The sequence below is a fragment of the Harpia harpyja genome, chromosome 17, assembly GCF_026419915.1.
Source record: "Harpia harpyja isolate bHarHar1 chromosome 17, bHarHar1 primary haplotype, whole genome shotgun sequence".
In the NCBI taxonomy this organism is placed as follows: Eukaryota; Metazoa; Chordata; class Aves; order Accipitriformes; family Accipitridae; genus Harpia; species Harpia harpyja.
Genome location: NC_068956.1, coordinates 11,822,880 through 11,841,671, shown reverse-complemented (window position 1 = coordinate 11,841,671; position 18,792 = coordinate 11,822,880). Strand labels below are relative to the sequence as shown.

The 18,792-nt window shown below is 48.8% G+C and overlaps 1 protein-coding gene across 5 annotated transcripts in view; it reads right to left on the bottom strand.

The window, feature by feature from the left end:
* The window catches only part of AMOTL1 (angiomotin like 1), a 90,067-nt gene that overhangs the window by 38,538 nt on the left and 32,737 nt on the right, over nt 1-18,792 (bottom strand). For 4 of the 5 annotated variants that reach the window (XM_052812608.1, XM_052812610.1, XM_052812609.1 and 1 more), the window contains 2 exons: nt 11,646-11,792; nt 8,283-9,162 (listed from right to left, as the gene is read on the bottom strand). In XM_052812608.1, the coding sequence (XP_052668568.1) occupies nt 8,283-9,162; nt 11,646-11,792 (1,027 nt within the window). Of the gene's footprint in view, nt 1-8,282; nt 9,163-11,645; nt 11,793-18,792 lie in introns of those variants that run through there. The other variant, XM_052812613.1, reaches the window with a different exon arrangement.

Here is an 18,792-nt window from a genome sequence, read left to right as displayed (position 1 = left end):
ATTAATTCAGCTATGTGTGAGTTTGTCTTTACCAAAATAAAAGCCACAGCTGATTTGATGCAAGTAAAAGCCCGGCTGTCTGGACACAGTTATACCACTACAAAGATGCAGATTTGCTACAGATACAGATTTTCTCACTTCTTTATGGGAATAGCTTAGAGCAATATAATTAAATTGATCTCTGAATCTAAACCAGGGGAGATAGAGCAATTTTTCTTTTTCATTATGAAGTAGAGCAATCTTTGGTCATAGATACACCCTTAAAACGCTTGCAGGAACTCTTAACACTGTACTTTTGGGAAATCTCAACCTCCCATCAGTTTAATCTTTTCACATGCACTTCTGTCTGTCTAGCTTTACGCTACAGAGGGAGGAAAGATCCCCAGGATCTCAATTTTCTTGAAACAGCAAACCACTTACTGAGCTACTAAAGATTTACACCCTGTAGCAGCAGCCAGGCACCAGAGTGTCAATAGCCAGGGCCACAGGAGAGAAGATTCTTCAAAGTGTTTTCCAGCTTGGAAACTGAATGGGCAAAATCAACATTACACCTTTTGAAGCATGGCTGTTCAACATAATAAACATGTTTCTGACTTTCCTTTTGCTTGTTTAATCTGTCCCAATTTAATTCTGACTTAGCCAACTGCAAAATCTCTGAGTGTATGTGCAATAAAATCAACACAGCAATTCACAATAACAAATCAACATTTGTAGAAAAAGGGGAGTTATAACATCAGCTTAGTTCACATCCAACCGCTCATGCAAAGCTCCAAAGAAACGAAGCAATCAGGATTATCCTGAGCTCCTTCGGGCTTAGTAAAGAATGACATTCTCAAAATGCTTCTACTGTATTTTAAATGTTGATCTTACTCTGCATTAGAGCAGGTTAAAATCCTCCAGCCAAACACATTTTCATCAAAAGTGGTCCTTCTTAAAAGCATGAAACTGTGAAACATTATGAGGTTTGGACATCTCTGCAATACTTCAGCTACGTTTCTATTGAAAACATATTTTTTTGTTGACATTATTGTAGAAGTAGGGCTCCTATATTCTTCTGCAATGCAATGTAAAGAAGAAAAAAAGAAAAAAATAAGGAAATCAGCTTTTCAAATGGAGAGCACCAGGCAGGCAGTGAGCCTTTCAAGGGCTACCATCTGGGGTCACCAGACTGCACTCTCTAAGTAATGTATAGCTTGCAATATATATAATAGCTTGCTGTATATAGCTTGCAATAGTGTCTTCAGTAAAATACTTGACCATGGACCTCACTTTCATGAGAAATCCCTCAGAATTCAGCAAGGCCACCCAAGCCCCCAAATTTAGGCAGGGTCTTAATACACCTCTTATACTGAAGCCCCTGGGAGCAAGAATGATCAACACAGAGGAATTTGGGGGGAATTTGTAGCTGTATGTAGGAATAAGAAACCCCGAAATGACAATTAATGATAAAGTCCACTTGCTGTTGACTACCAGGAAATTGTAAAAACAAAAGAGTTATTGCTTGATAAAGCAGGGCAGTATTAGGAAGTAATAAAATGAAAATGCCTATAAATGTTCTGGAAAGGAAAGTCCACCTCTGCCCTGCTACAGGTACAATGCAGCTCTTCTATGTAGGGAGGGAGAGTGGCCAGTGGAGGAAGGACTTTGTTTCCAACATACCATGGCATTTACATTCGTAATTAAAATGCCCTCCTCTAACCTATTTAGCTCATCATTCTCTGAATGCTCTGCCCTCCTTTGCCTCTAGGGCAGACCGGCCTATTTCATCTCTTGAAGACTCTCCCAAGGGACTTCATCTCACAACTTCACACATCTACTATGGATGCTCTAGCTGAGTCAGTGAAGAGAAAGAGGCGTTTCTGGGGTGCAGTTCTTTAAAGCTGCCTCAGGCTTTTACCTTACAATGAGAGTAAAAAGTGCATGAAAGGTGCTTATTCCTGCCCATTGACCGGGAACCTTGAGTGTGAATACTAACCTCAGACCCAGGTGTCTACCTGACTTCAGCTATGACTTCTACAGTCGTGAAGCAGACTTCAAATGCTATTCTTTGTAGCTGTGAATGACATAGAGGAATCAGTGTTGTCACTGTGCAGGAAAAGACAGGATCCTGGGAAAGTCAGTAAGCCCAGTCTGATGGTCACAGTGCAAGGAAACACAGTTATAGACCCATCATTAAATGCTGATACAGCCAGAAATGGGAGAAGACTTTCCATAGCCAAGACATAGCCCTCATAGTATCCTCTGGCTTGCAGAATCAGCAACAGTTGTAGCACCTTATAAACACAAAGGGTGGCAGACCTGGACTCGTATCTCCAGAATTCACTATTTTGTTAGTGAAAACAATTGTTAGTAACAAATTAGTGCTGGAAGGACTTGGCATGGCTTCTTAGGGGGTGATTACATCAAAATTTGCAGGGCAAAACTATCATCTGAAAAGACGCATGCTGTATTAAACATATCCTCCATAGTTAAGAGAGGGACAGGATATTGTATTTCTTCACAGGGATCCATACTCAGAACAGATACTCTTTCTAAAGCCCAGCTGATTTTCAGCAAAGGAAAAGCTGCCTTCCTCAACTTCTGCACTCCTAGAGGAACCAACCAGGATAATAACACAGAAGGGTAAGGAGAAATGTCATGGGCATCACCCAAGCTGTGGGAACACCTTCATTTCTCTTTCATTTATTTTAATGAAAGGCAGATTAGACCAGGAGAGAATACAAAGCTCTTCTGCAAGGCAGCCAGCATCCACGTCAGCTGGAAGCACAGCCTCCATCCCATGCTCATGCTTGGCTGTCCTGGTTTCAGCTGGGATAGAGTTAATTTTCTTTCTAGTAGCTGGTATAGTGTTATGTTTTGGGTTCAGTATGAGAAGAATGCTGATAACACACTGATGTTTTCAGTTGTTGCTAAGTAATGTTTAGACTAAGTCAAGGATTTTCCAGCTTCTCATGCCCAGCCAGCAAGAAGGCTGGAAGGGCACAAGCAGTTGGGAGGGGACACAGCCAGGACAGCTGACCCAAACTGGCCAAAGGGGTATTCCATACCATGTGACGTCATGTCTAGTATATAAACTGGGGGGAGTTGGCTTGGGGGGATCGCTGCTCTGGAACTAACTGGGCATTGGTCAGCGAGTGGTGAGCAATTGCATTGTGCATTGCTTGTTTTGTATATTCCAATCCTTTTATTATTATTATTGTTATTATCATTATTAGTTTCTTCCTTTCTGTTCTACTAAACTGTTCTTATCTCAACCCACAAGTTTTACCTTTTTTTCCCTGATAGTCTTCCCCATCCCACTGGGTGGTGGAGTGAGTGAACGGCTGCATAGTACTTGGCTGCTGGCTGGGGTTAAACCACGACATTTGGCTATCCTCGCAGTGAAACGCCAGCAGAAGTCAGCTTGGGCATGACATCCCTCGGCTCAGCCACGCTGCCAGCATGCCCGCCTGCCTGGGGTGTCTCGGAGAGGAAAAGGAGCTCCTTGTAGTCCCCTCAGCAGCCACAGACATGTGGTTGAATGAGTAAATATCAACAGGTTGTGTGAAAACAGCAGTAATGGGGGGGGTTAGTACACAAATAACCAGAGAAGCCATGGACTATTCCAGCAGTTAAATATAGGCTTCTACATCCAGGCAGGGTGGAATTTTATGAGGCACATAAAAAACTGGTATATCTTTAAAAACAGCCCAGATTTATTCTTCAGTTGCATGCCACTTTTTAAGATGCATAGATTAAATCAGAATTAAAAGACGTCTGCATGATCGACTTGTGCATGTAGCCACAAATAAAGTCCCCCTCACCAAGCAGTGGTGTTTCCAGTTCAAGGCTTCATTTGCATTATATCTGCTTTTTATTAATGGTGCGGAGAACAAAATCATTCTGGATAAAAGATACCAGGATCTGACAAGGACCACTGGAAGCAAAGAAGAGAATTCACTGCATTGAGTGATCTGGATCACTGCTTCAGCAGGGCATGGAGAAACAATATGGACTTGAGGAGGCCCAAGTTCATCCACCCAGGAATAAATACAGCGAGCTACAGTAAAAGGGTGGGAAATCCTACCCTGGGCTGTGACTACCCTCACATGCCTGACCGGATAACAAGGGGTGCCAATGTCTCAAACTGGCAAGTGTTAATGAGCTACGTAAACAAGGAACACTGAGTCGCATTGCAGAGGTGATATTATACCTGATTAGCCTCTGTTTTGGCTGGTACTGCAACAGTGTCCAGGTTGGCTTTCCACAGTGAAAAAAGGGGTTTTGACAACAGTGAAATAATTACGGGGCTCCAAGCTCCATCTGTTAAATGCATTAAAGGACCAATAGCACAAGGATCCTCACTGTATCTGACAAAGATATTGCAAAATCCCAACTGGTAACTAGAAAATACAGACTAAAACTAAGATGCAGATCTGTGCCAGAGATGGCAATTAGCTAGTGGAACAAATCTGTAAAGGTCATGATGGATTCTCCAGACAGAGAGTGTTATAATCACCAGGACTGAACGTTTCGCAAACTGGAATTAATTCACGGCGTTGTGCAAAAGACTGAAGCAGATTATTTCCAAGCCCTTTTACCTGACAAGCTGCGACTCTTTGAACATGCACCTAAGGAAAGTTAGCAAAGACACCATTCAGGAATAGCTGCACATCTAGGAAAGGAAAGGTTTTCTAAAGATTATTACACTTGGCCAACTGAAAGCATTCAAAAGTCATGAGTCAGGGCCCCAAGCATCATGCAACTGGCTTAAAAAAACTGATATTTTAAAACAGGAACAAATATCGGTTCCTTTTTATTTGCCTTCTGTTTTTTTGGCCTTTTAAGCTTCATGGTTCAAGCTCTGCTCTGCAATCATAATGTCCATAAAGCAGAGGTCACTAAGTCTAATTTATATAAACGCTGAGGTTACCGCAGCTTCATATGACTCTAGAAGGTCTTCAGGACAATACCAAATATCTTGAGATTTACAGTAAAGTTGTGAGATTTCACCACGGTGATTATAAAAGCAATGTTCCCTTTAAAACCAGCGATGTGCAAAAAAAAAGCCAAACCAAAAAAGCAAGTTAAGCAGCAGCTGCAGTTATCCAATCTCCTTCAACAGCGCCCTGCCAACGTTTGTGGGTTTCCAGCCACATTTCCCTCGTCACAGAAGGACTGGGGGGAAGTTGGGGATTGGTGACCCTCCAGGTCTTTTCCATCCCTGGTATCTATGGGTGCTTCCCCTGGACCGATGCAGCTCTGTGCTTCTCTCCTCTCTTTTCTGGAAGGCAGAAGCCTTTTGCACAGTCCCTGTCCAGAGGACACCAGGATGGACGGGCTGAGGAACAGACACGGCCAGGACAGAGGGAAGGAGATGCTGGGATATATGAGATTCCCATCTGACTACAGGCAAAGCTCTGTTTCCATTAGCTTCTTTCCCAGTCCCTCCCAATGAAGTGAAAGCTGGAGTTTCTCACCTCGCTTGCTCCTCTAACAGAGAACAGCCTCTCCAAACTCTAGTCTTCCATTAACCTTATGAAACTGGGTAGTCCCCTACCTCGACCTCTCTTATCAAGGTCCTCCATCCCAGCCAGGGGGGAGGGCTGTGCGTCTCCCCAGAGCCCAGGTAAGGGGGGAAGCAGTGAGCAAGAGCAGAGGCACAGGAAGGTTTGCACTTGGGAGCAACCCAGCAGTGTAACACAGCCCCCGGCTCTCCTCCAGCAGGGCTCAGGGGCTGCAGCCCAGACAAGTCCTGTAGCAGAGATGGGGCTGACGTCCCCGGACAGGTAACCGGCCTTAACCCTCTCCATAGAGAGGAATATTTGTGGCAGAGGCCATTTTGTGAAACTGCATTTTAACCATGCTCATTCCAGACCTGGGCAAGCCCACCCTGAGACGCAGCCCAAGATGCGTGCGGGGATGCACCAGAGCACAGCTGCTGCAGACAGAGAAATGGCAAGTGATGAGCACACTGGGATTACTGCCACTTCCTAAAGGCTTTTGTCACCCAAATCTTCTCAGGTAACAGGGCTGTAAGGGGATCTACAGCCCATGGGGCCAATTATAAGCTCGGATATGGCACAGGAAAAGAAACCAAACCAGTTCATACCAATTAAGAACAAGTCTGGGTAATGCCAACAGTGAATATTTCAGTGTGCCCAAGCAAAGTGAAAGGTTGACGTTCCCGTATGAAAAAATATCACAGAAAAAAGCCCGAGATGAGGATGAAGACCACTGCTTGCCGACATCTCATGTGCAGCCAAACGTCTACGCAGCTGCTGGCGCTGTGCAACGCAACAGCACAAGATACAGTCTGCAAGTGAGCAACCGTCCTGCTAGTGCTAATTACCGCCTAAAACGTAGCCAGCAGGAACACGTAGGTAGGAAACATCCCCCAAAATCCAGGCACCGTGTGAAAGGAGCTAAGAAGGACCTGAAAATCCCTGTCTGCGCACCAGGACCCAGAAACACCTTAGAAAAAGCACAAGAGAGACCATACGACTTAGACCAAACCTAGCTTTGGTGAAACACCCCCCAGCTATGCCAAACTCCTAACCTACCCCTGGAAACACATGCTGGAGTAGTCAGCAGGAATATATGCAAACTGAGAGGTATTCAGGCCCTTGCTGAGCTGCAAGAAAGACACCACCCAAAATTTTTTAGTAGGTCTGCAAACCGCAGTGGCTCTGCTCTGCCACACTGCCAGTCTTCCGCTGCACAACACATCCCCCCGGTGCCCCTGAACCTGCCAGGAGGGACATTCCTCCACCGTCATGCGAAGAAAACAGCATGCAAGGGTAGCAGGCATCCCCTCTGCAGTGTGATTTGGGAGTAAAACCATGCTGCCTTACTGGGAATGAGCAGTAACCACCATCATGAGCTGGGGGGTTTCTCCCCACAGCTGCTGGGGTGATCCAGCAGCATGCTGGGATAAGGCCGGAGGCTGGCCAGCACTGCCAGTGTGGAAAGCTGTACTGAAATCAAGGGGTTTCTTCAGCATTAACCTTGCTGATCAGGCACCTGGACAAGGTTTTGAAACTGGTCCCAAAGGGTTTCCCACTCAACACCAGTGCCGTTCCCAGTTAGCTGCAGCGGTGCATGCAGCACCCTGGTCCACTTGGTTACACGGACTCAGCAGAACAGACTCTGTGGGTATTGAATCAGCATTTTCAGAGTAATAAAAACCCCCAAACCAGGTCCTTTTCTGCAGGGATCAATCTGCTTGGTGCTGGAGACGTTTGTTAGCACCGCGAATCGCTGCGGCAGAGCATGGCCCTAGCTCGACCCCGTTACCCTCGAGTTCGTATAGCTGTTCCTTAGCATAAACAGAGATGTTTGCTGAGCTCTTAAGAATATCATCTCACTCTGAAAAAACTGCACAAACTCCGCACAGTGGCAGGCTGGTAATCTAAACACATATAGCTGAAAGAAGGCCAGCGTCACTCAGTGCAGGCCCTCCGCTTGTCACAACTGCCTTGCAACATTCATCAAAGCAACACTCTGAGTTCCTCCCCATCTTGACACGAAACCCGTCACTTTTGCAAACACAGAAAGGCAGAGCATTCACCCCCTGATTTCACGCCCTACGAATTGCAGAAAGGAAGAGCCAGGTCAGCTGCGCCATCTTTTCTCTGTGCCTGAACTGTGGCAAAATGGGTGCATGCAACTTAAGTCAACGCCAATAAAACCTTTGGGGATTTTGGGGTCAGAAAAGACTTAATGAGGCAGCTTGCAACATGAAAACCACCCACAACCACAGCAGACAACACCAGCCTTCCAAAACCAGCAAAATATCGTCCATGCGGTCAAAGAGACAGGGATGAGATGGAGAAACACTTGTATTTTGGTACAGCAAGGAAAAGGGAGCCCCCAACGCGCGGGCTTGCCTCTGATGGCAGCAAACCCGCTTGGGTGCTGGGCAGGGCCCGCGCCGCTCACGGGGATCAGCTCGCAATGAGTAAACGCTCTGGATTATTTTTAATGCGCTTGGAATAAACCCACGCTCACCGGGAGGCCCGGCAGGAGGGGCCCGGTGCCGTGAAAGCCCCACGTGAGCTCTGCTGGGAAGATTTAAGCAGGGCATGGGCAGCGTGTATGCTTCATACGGCCCTCCTGGAGAGGCAGGCGCCTCCGCCAGCCGTCCCGTGCAGGCCCGGCCGCGGGGGTGCGACGTCCCCCCGAGGCCGCAGCTCGCAGGGGTCGCGTCTACGCGAGGCCCAAGCCCCGCAGAAGCCGCCTCCTCCAGCCAGGGCCGGATCGGGCCCCTGCGGCAAACCCGCCGCCCCGCTGACGGCCATTACCTGCTGACCCCGTACTCCGGGGGCGGCTGGTAGCGGACGAGGGCCACCTCCGCCCGGGCGGGCTGGGGGGCGGCGTAGGAGGCCTTGAGGACATCCTGCGCCGGCTGCTCGCCGTAGAAGAGCCCGTGCTCCTGCGCCTTGCTGCCGGGAGCCGCCGCCTTGCCTTTGTAGGGGTACTCGGGCGGCGGGCCCCGCGGGTCCGCGGCCTTGCCGGGCGGCGGGGCCGCCTTGAAGCCCTTCCCGCCCCCCGGGGCCGGGGGGTGCTGCTTGGCCCCGTTCCTCTCCAGCGAGAGCTGCATGATCCTCTCGCTCAGCGAGCGGACGTGGCCCTGCTTCAGCTCCTTCAGCGCCTCGTCCTTATGCGCCTGCCCGCTGTTGGCCCGGTTCACCGTCGGCCTCCCCTCCGTCCTGGACTTCTGGCCGGACGCGCCATAAAAACCCGGCGCGGCGGCGGCGGCCGGCGGCTGGCCTCGGAAGAACTGAGACTGGGCCTTGGCCTCCTCGTAGGTGGGGAGCTCCTCGGTGCCGTGCGGGGGCTGCGGGGCCCGGGGCTGCTTCTCCATCGCAGCACCGTCCCCCTGGTGCTCCTGCCCCTGCGGTTCCTGCCGCGCCGACGGCTGGACCATTGGCGGGTCTTCGGGCGCGAGGTTTTCTGCGGAAGAGAGAGTGCTGGCAGTGCTGTTGGAGGGGCCGGCGCTGCCCGTCGCCTGGTGCTGTATGGCCAGCAGGTTCATGTTCTCGCTGGGGTTGCCATACCTCAGCCGCTCCTGGATCAGGCGCTGCAGGACGGTGCCGGCTGCCACCTCCTCCGCCCCTCGCATCTCCGCCTCTGGGACCCGGCGGAAGCTGGGTGGGCGCAGGGTGCAGAGGGTCTCCTCAGCTGGGCAGGGAGAGAGAGAGGCGGCCGTTAGCTCTGCTGCCCGGGAGGTCTCCGGTGTCCCCCCGCCTTCCTTCCCCTCCTACGCCCCACGGCTCTCACCCCATGCCCAGGACGCACCCCCGGGGCAGCGCCCTGCCAGGGTCCCCCTGGCAGCAGAGGAGACGTGGCTGGAAGCCACCAAAGGAGGCAGGGCACTGCTCCCTGCTTGTCCCCCCCGCCCGGGTCATCCCTAATTCTGTTCGCAGGGACCCCTAAAAACATACTCCCACCCCCTCCCTGGCCCTCCCATCCATAATATTCCATGCGCCCCATACCCACAGCTCTGAACCCCCTCCCAAGTCAGCGGAGGGACAGGCGATGCCACAGGGAAATTTGGTCTCTTCTAAAATACGAATAGAATAGAACAGAACAGAATGGAATAGAATAGAACAGAACAGAATGGAATATTTCAGTTGGAAGGGACCTACGACGATCATCTAGTCCAACTGCCTGACCACTTCAGGGCTGACCAAAAGTTAAAGCATGTTATTAAGGGCATTGTCCAAATGCCTCTTAAACACTGACAGGCTTGGGGCATCGACCACCTCTCTAGGAAGCCCGTTCCAGGGTTTGACCTCCCCCCTGGAGATGCCTCGCATGGCTTAGAGAGGCAGCCTGTATGGCAATACTAAACGAGGTGCTGCATTTTTGATGGCCAGTCAGATGAGTCAAATCCCCTCATAAGTGCACTGCCTGCCACGGCAAAATAAAATGCAGAACGTGTCACAGAAAAACTGTGAAATGACACTGAAAATAAATGGGTCCTAAAAGTGGAGTTAAAGAATAATCTGTGCTCCGGCATCTTCCCCTAAAACTGCAATTTCCCTTCTGGCCAATAACACTATTTCTAAGGGAGTCAATACTAACTGTTGTCATTTTGCTGGGTGAGTACAAGGAAGGCGTTACTGTCATAGATGTAATGCCAGCATTTTAAAAAGAGCACAGACGGATTAGCTACACAGCCCTAACACAGGCTACTGAAGTCATTCAGAGGCAATGGCACCATTTTTGCACTATTTATGCAGTAGTGCTTGCCTGCAGCTAAGCATCTAATAGCATATAACCATGGCTGGGAGGTTAGAATCCCTCCCTCCTGGAGCCCTCCTCCCACACCCATCCCAAAAGTGGTGTAAGACATCTGTCTGAACAGTGTCTGAGCCCAGAGGTGTGCTCCTGAAAGACCCCAGTGCGGAAAAAAGTGAGAATAAGCCCACAGCTCTGGACAGAGACCTCCCATGTCCCTAGGCAAGAAGGAGGTGCTGTTTTCAGTTCAGTTTTTTGAGGTCATTCCTGGCAACTTTCCGTCTCTCCTGCTGTTTCCAATTCTCAGAGGAGTTTGTCAGAAGGACTTACATTTGTTTTGTTTTTTGGCATTTGAAAGTAGTTAAAAAGCAAACTTTTTCTTGAGGTCTGGTATTTCCCTGAGGTTTCATCAGTTACTGCACATGCTGTGGGATAACATATACAACCCGGATGCCAGAGGGGAAGAAAAGCCTTCAACTCCTAACTACAAGAATAGGTCATTTCCACTAGCATTGCTGTGGCAAAGCCTTAAAGATCATTGTGGGGCTCGAGAGGGAGAGATTCCCAGGCTGTTTGACTCCACACCTGCCCTACAAGATACACCTCTCCTGCCTTCCCTGAGACAATGTTATCTGCCTGCCAGTCTGACTCACTGGGGTTGCAGCCTGGCCACCAGCTTTCAGAGGGTCTGTCAGCTCCCCGGGCAGGCATTTGAGCCAGCAAGATGCACAGACACACATATCTCCATCTACCTGTTTGCACAACAGCCAAGTATCCGTCTACTTTATACGTCCCTACAGTTACAGCAAACTCTTACTGCTTTATTCATGTTATCACAGCACACAGAAGCCTCACCACACTGGACATTTTTGCAGACATGCAATAAAAATCTCCCTAACATACCAGAAAGCTCACAGTCTAGGTTGTTAGACTACGCCTGAGATAAGCCTGAGGAAAGTGGATAAAGCCAATGTCACATGGTCAAGGCAGCTCTTTATCATACATGAGAAGGATTTCCACCCCTGCACTAGTCATCTGTTAGCAACCCTACATCTGGGAGATGTACTTTAGCTGCCTATTATTGAGATCAAAGCATCGACCACAGTGAGCCTAACACAGGGTGCCTGCGGTCCTGCTCCATCAGCTAAAAGCTATGGACCTCGATCCAGCTGCTGAAGAGCAGACATGTCCTGAAGGACAAGCAGAAATGCTGCATCCTCCGCAAGCACAGGTGACAAATGATGGTGGGTCATAACACTCAAGTCAAAGGTAACTCCCCTTTGACTCTACCGAGGATGAGAAGCTGGCCTTCAGCTCTGTAAATATTATTTGTAAATGGTCTGAACTGCTCAATTTATGCTTCGGGAGCAGCCTGGAAGTAAATGTGGTGGGTTCATATGGAAGTGTGGCCACGCACTTACCAGCTTTTTCTTTGGCACTGATCGCTTCAGATGTTAGGGAAGAAACTTCATGCCTGCCAGCAAACAACTGGTGATCCTGGTAAAGAAAGCCAGTGTCTTCCAGTACCTGGACTGGGCTGGTAGGCTTGTAACAAACAGATGTGGAGCCTGTAAGAAAGAAGAATGGGATGTCAGTAAAGAAACCACTTGAATGACCAAATATAAAGCCATGACTTATGACAGAAGGCCAAAAAAATTTTCTTGAGCATGGCTAGGTGCCTGAGAAGCCCTGCTGAGGCAACTGAGCAAACCACTTCTCCTGTCCTCAACACCCAAATAACACATTAGCTCTGAGGAATAAGAGGCAGCCACCAAGTAAGTCATCAGTGCTGTTTTATGCACCAACCCAGCCTGGACTTCAAAGTCCCCAGTCCAGGCACAAAGCAAGGCTTATAAGAGCTAACAGTGACAAGTGACAACCTCAGAAATCAAGGCATGGCCCCAACAGAGCCAGCGTAAAACTGAAAGAGGGAGTGAGTAAAAAGAAGGAAAGAAGGATAGGTGAGGACCCAGCCACACATTCAACAGGGCTAAAGTCTGGGACAGGCTTTACCACTAAATCTGCTCATGAATCTGCTCATGTTCAGCAATACAGAAAACTGCTGAGACATAAAATACAGCCAACGCTATCAAGGGAGAGAGTTTATAAATCACTTTGTCCAGATGTTCTTAATATGGTAAGGAGAGGATGTAGCTGGAGGGCCACGGGAATGTGTCTGGCAGACCGACTGCACAGGAGCCGCACGCCCGAGCTCCGGCATCCCACAGACATCGACGGCTGGACTAGTCCCCCAGACCCTTTCACAATCAGTGAGCAAGAACAAGTTCTCCTGGCAAGCAACAAGGCTCATCCTAAATCTGCTCTCGGGTGGCTTTCTCCAGCAGTGCTTGTTTTAACATGCTCATACAAAATGCATCACAACAGTGTTAAGCCAGGAATGACATTGGCTTAACCCCACAATTCAAGACAGGAATGACATTGGCATGACCCCACAATTCAAGAAAGACACAGACAGACTGGAGAGGGTCCAAATGAGGGCCACGAAGATGATCAAAGGCCTGTAGAACTTGCCCTATGAGGAAAGACTGAAGGAGTTAGGTCTTTTCTCCCTGGAGAAGAGAAAGCTGGGGGACACACCTCGTCACAATGTTCCAGTACTTAAAGGGTGGCTACAAAGAGGACAGACGCTCTCTCCTCACAAGGAGCTACATGGAGAAGACAAGGGGCAACAGGTACAAGTTGCACTAGGAGAGGTTTTATCTTGACATAAGAAAGACATTTTTTACAGTGAAAACAATCACTCACTGGAACAACCTCCCCAGGGGCATGGTAGAGTCCCCACCACTGGAGGTTTTCAGCTGCAATTGGTCAGGGTGCTAGATAATGTCATCTAGGCTCCCCTTCCCACAAAAGGTTAGACCAAATGATCTTTTAAGGTCCGTTCCAACCCGGGCTGTTCTATGATTCTATCATTTTCCACTTCCTACTTACTTTTCTGAGCACTACCTCATTTCTGTAAAGAGAAGGCTCTTTGAGGTCCAAACCTTGGGGTGAACATCTCCTGGCCCCGAGTGCCCTGGTGCAGCGGGGACACAGCAGAGTCACTCTCCACTTACACCACCAGTTGCCATAGGTTTTAGACTAAGGGAATGGCCATCGACCTCCGGCACCAGCCACTGCCGAGGCACTTGCTTGAGCAGGAGGTGGAGGGCTCAAAGTGGTACCAGTTGGGTGTCCATTCGTCCCAGCAGGGCATCCGTCCGTCCCGGTGGGGCAGGAAGCCCACGCGCACAGGGACCTGTAACATCCTGCTCTGCGGGAAAAACCATCGGCCACGGATGACCTGGACTTACTAATCCCGACTGCTTGGTTTGCGCTCAGCTAACTGCATGCTCACTGCCATATATTACACAGGGAGGTTGCTTTGCTCTCGTCCTTACGTACAGGTCACCCCTAGCCCCACGCCCCTGCACGGAGCGGGGTAGCGGGGGGCAGGATCCAGCCCCTCTTCTCTACAGGCATGAAGATACTATTTTCTTCTGTGCCCAGAGGAGAGGAAATAGGCATTCCTGCAAAATGTTAATGAATTCATCACTTTACCATTCATATTATGCATGAATGTATATGGTAGTTATCTATATTTAGAGAGCAAGAGGGAAAGATTGCTCACTTGAGTAGATCTAAGCCAAATATGTTTGTGAAAATGAGTGTGGTAGACTGGGTCTGGAATTTGTGCTGATGCTGATACAGACCCAAGAAAAATCTCAAGAACCCTCATTTCCAACATTATTACTCTATTCTGGTAGAAAATACCATTAAAGACACCCTTCGCTGCTCCTCCACACACACAGTCCTGCCTTGGAATCGGGAATCCTGTATCAAACAAGGGAGTTTTGAGCCCAGGCTTGCTTTATGAATAAAAAGTGGACTGGGGTGAAACAAAGAAAATCCACACACCCAAGGAAGACGAGCGGCTTCAAGCATCACAGGCAACCTGAACAGCCAGCAACTACCAGCTTGGCCTCACCACTCACCAAACAGCATTTAAAAGAAAGAAACTGTTAGTAAAACTGTACACTCGCCTTCTGCATTCTGTAGGCACCCTTGGGTCATGGTTTCAAATTTTCCGAGATGCAAAATGGAGAATAAAGACTTGTTTTTTCTGTAATAAGAGCAGAAATTCTCACCTAACCACTTGTCTTTGGTGGCCGTGGCAAAGCGATATTCTACTAAAATCAGGACTGGTAAATGCCAGCATCTGCCAAACTGCTCAGCTTCTGATCTCTGTCATACCAGAGTCGAAACCAAGTAGCTCCGACCCAGGCAGAAACCACTGCACTTTGCTGTACCCATGTTGATGTTTTATCATCATAAAATGATGTAATGAAGTTTTACGATGTTAAAAATGATGTAACGGTATTTTATGTTCATCCACAGTCGGTTTTAATAAAATGTCAGCTGTTACTGGCACGGAAAGCCAGTTTACGTGTAAAACAGAAAACAGTTGCCGAAAGATCAGTGCTTGGCGTGTGGCCACAATCCAGATCATGGGCAGTAACGCACCACTTGAAAGCTTAGCAAAGCCTCATGAGCCATTTGGAGCAAGGCATGAGCCTTTTTTCTTTCCCCCTTTGCTGTCACTGGAGCTTCCTAAATCCCAGCTCCCCTCTCTGGAGGGAAAGGGTTTGTTACATCTACCTCTGCTGGGGTGCAAGGTGCCCATCCAATGATCAGGCACTTGCTCCTTCCCCAAACCTCCCCATTCTTCTACAACGCTCACCAAAAAAGCAATTTTCATCCCTATAACTGAATCCTGGTGCAGGAGCAGTGGTGCCCAGGGGCCACGGTTAAGCAGCTGGTCGAGGGCAACCTACGATGGAGACCAGCACCCCTCCAAGGACGTGTCCCCAGGGAAGGGCTTTCCACCCACATCCAGCCCAAACGTCCTAAGCCACAAACCATGGCTGCTGCCTCGTATTTTGTCACTGCCGCTGCCAAGAAGAGCCGACCCCATCACCTCTGTAGGTGCCCGCAGGCAGCTGCCAGCTGTGCTGTGCCCTCTCCTCTCCCCTTCCCAAAGCCAGCCCAGCCCCCTCGGTCCCAGCGTGCCAGGATACAGCCCAGTCCATAGACATCACGGCTTCAATTCCCTTATATATTTTGGTGTTGTGTCTCTTATAGCCAACCTGGGAGACATGACCACATTTCTGGCCCGGGTCAGTCCTTGCTGAATTGGGCAGCTGCTGCAGGCCTTCATTTCTGCATCTCTACCGACTCTCCCACGTCCCAGTGACTGCCTGACACCAATTCATTTGGGGGGGGGGGGGGGGTTGGTTGGTTTGTTTGTTTGGGTTTTTTTTAAGATAAACAGGCATTACGCTGTACAGAAGCGGATGTATTATCCTGGAGGGTTATTACACAGCAGTGCAATTCATTTGAAGATTCAGAACTATTTCAATGAATCATTTGCTAAGATTAACACCAGACAGTCAGCAAGGACCCAGAGACAAAGGAGCAACACTTAAATATTTCCTGTTTCTGATGTGGTTTCAGTCTGGTTTTGAAAAGGATCTAAAGCAAAACCTCATAGGAAGCAACATTACAGGAAAGCCATGTTTTTAGAGCAATAACAGCATCTCCAAGAAGCAAATTTCCTCCTCACAAAAATAGTCAGAGAAGATGGCTTTCTTACAGCTAAACTGTACTACTATTCTCACCTTCAGTAAAACACGAAAAAATGCCCATTGTGCAAGGACAGTTTGCTGCTCTTTAGAGGCAACACCTCGAGGCAGCCCACTGCACCCCGCTGCCCACCCGGGCACCACTCTGCGGCTGCCTGAGGCACAGCCCGCGCTGACGGGATGTACGGCTCCTCCTCTGCCACCCAAAAGCCACCCAGCCAAACAAAAACACAGAGTTGTCCTCCAGAAAATCCTCTTCCAATTTGTACCCTACTGACCGAGCGGTTTAAAAGAGACCAAGGCATTTCAAAAACCATCCAAAGCAATCATCTGAAATTAAAAAGTAAGTAAGGCAGCTTTACACTTTCCTATAAACTCTGCCGCGGTTTGTAAGGGAGGTCCAAAAATGACAGAACAAAAATGACATCGCTTCCAAGCCTACATCTGTCCTTCTGTCTCACAGCCAAGCCAGAAAGGAGTATAAATACCTTATTCCACATTTAAAATATTTTCTCTGCCCTGTCACTGCATAAAAATCTCAGGTCAACAAGAAAGGAAAATAATTATTTAAGGGAAATAACAAAAGGACCGTCAAAGTGCTCCAGGGTCCCAGGGGCTGCCCAAAGGCTGTGCCATGGATTCCCCAGGGTGGACCCATCAGTCCCTCTAACAGGTTGCAGGGACCCTCTGTCGAGGCCGGCCACCCCTCCATGCACGTCTTGGCCCACAAACCTTACTTTCTCTCCTAAGCATCAGCCCAGTTTCGAGAGGGGGGATCACTGTACCCCAGCCACAGAGCCGTGTCCCTCTCCCAAGGCTGGGAGGCAGGTCTGAGTTTCCTTTGGCTCAGAAAAAATTAACTCACATGTCCCGTTTCTTGGTTTATCTACAAAAAGGAGATGCCACTTCCAACAGCGTTGCAAAGGATGCTCTTGGTACCACCAGCAGCTCTTTTCCAGCCACACTGGGACTCCTTTGCAGCCAGAGCTCCAATGAAGCACAGGGACTCAGGCACACATTGATGATCGTTTCCCATCAGCAGCTCCCCAGCAGACAGGCAGGTTTTCTAGGTCACTTCTGGGGTGGCCAGCTCACCCCCGCACCCTGTAATTCTGCTTGGGAACCTCACATCCACTGCCAGGGCTCCCGAGCCCCGCAAGGACTGAACAAGCATCGCTAATATTATTTTCACGGGAGCAGAGCAACATCTTGCATCTTGCAGGAGAGGAATCCAACCCCCATAACGCACACCAGATGTGAGCAAGCAGCACCTCTCGTTTCCCACATGAAAGCCGGGGATCTACCACATCTGAGCCGGGAGAAGCCTCACCCCTGCGCCTGGCAGGGTTCACCAGACCAAGCCCCACCTCCGCAGCTGCCTGCTCTGGGAAAAGAAATCCTCATCCCAGTGTTAGCTCTGGGATCCATGTTGTGCTATTCCCTTGCTCGAGAAGAGCTCCTGGAGTCTCCCAGCTCCGGTACTGTCATTTCACTCTCCAAAAAGTGCATCGTCCAAGAAAGCACTAGCAAGACTAATGAGAAAAGGCGATGGAGGCGGCCAAACCCCATCTCTCCCAAGGAATCATGCCAACACATCCAAATTTAACTGCCTACAAGGATGAACGCTTTCCGTGAAACTTCAGCCTCACACACTTATTTTCATATACGCTTCCCGTCAGCAAAAAACAAAGCGGACAAGCAAAAAAGCTACGAGCGAAGCAAAGCAAAGGCGCCTTGAAAGCAGCTTCTGAACCTGGCACGAGATCAGATGGATACAGCAAAGAGCAGAGCCAAGTCTGCCTGCCCGGGAGATCCCCCACGGATGCCCGCGCCTTCCCGATGGAAATCAGGTGCACGGGCGTGTGGGGGCAAACAGTGCCCATCACAGCTCTTTCATCTAGGATGGTTACAGGTTTTATGACTAGAATAATCCGCTGGTTTTTTTCCCCCCTTCTCAGGCTCACCCCTGGAGAAGAGGCAGGATGCAGGCAGAGTATTTCCACTGCAGCTCCAGGTGCCGAGCAGTTATCTGGGCATCAACCCGACGGAAGAGGGGATGCATGTTCCTTAGGTGGCTGCACTAGGCTTTGCAGAAATATGTGCATTTTAAAGGCCTCTATATGTTATGAGCTATACATTTGCCTATGCAGCTATAACAGTGAGTCTACAATACATAGCCAGCCTAAATTTATTCAAAGAATTGAGTCAATAATTGAAATTTCTACTTTGATCAAAGTGCCAGTGGCACAGCGACAACTTATGTCAGCGTTGCTGCTCCAAGATAAAAGGGTAAGTATTATTCAGCGCTGAAAGTAAGGGAAGAAACTCTCCATAAAAGAGTGAAATACAAAGGCTGACATGGAGCTTATGAGTGAGACAACGGTTCTGCGACAGCCGCGCCGCTTGTCAGCACAGCAAAGAGTCTGCAGACATTTTCACTCCGCCATAAATTCTGATTTCCAAGCCATAAAAAACTTCCAAGATAAAAATTCATCACGCAGATTCTTAGGGAAGGAATTTTTTTTTCCACTGGGGGAAAAAAAAAATCATAAATCAACCAGCTACAACGTATAGACAAGACAGTTGCAAAGCAGGAGTTTAAGCTATGATTAACTGTACTTAATGCCTTTACAAACGATCACATTACAGAAAAGCACTGGCATGATCCGTGTCACTTGGATATTTAAGCCCTTCCATTAATTAACCAGAAGTGAAATAGGACCTAGGACTGTGGATCATTCAGTCTAGTTCCTTGTTACTTTGAGCAACCGTATTATAAAACTCCTTCCCTGAACTGAATAAACAGCATCTGAAGAAGAGGATTTTTTTTTTTTTTTTGCCCCATTTGGAGGAGGTTTCAGGATCCTCTTCCTCAGATACACGCAAATATTCTTCTCGGTTCCCACTCGCAGTCACTGACATCGCT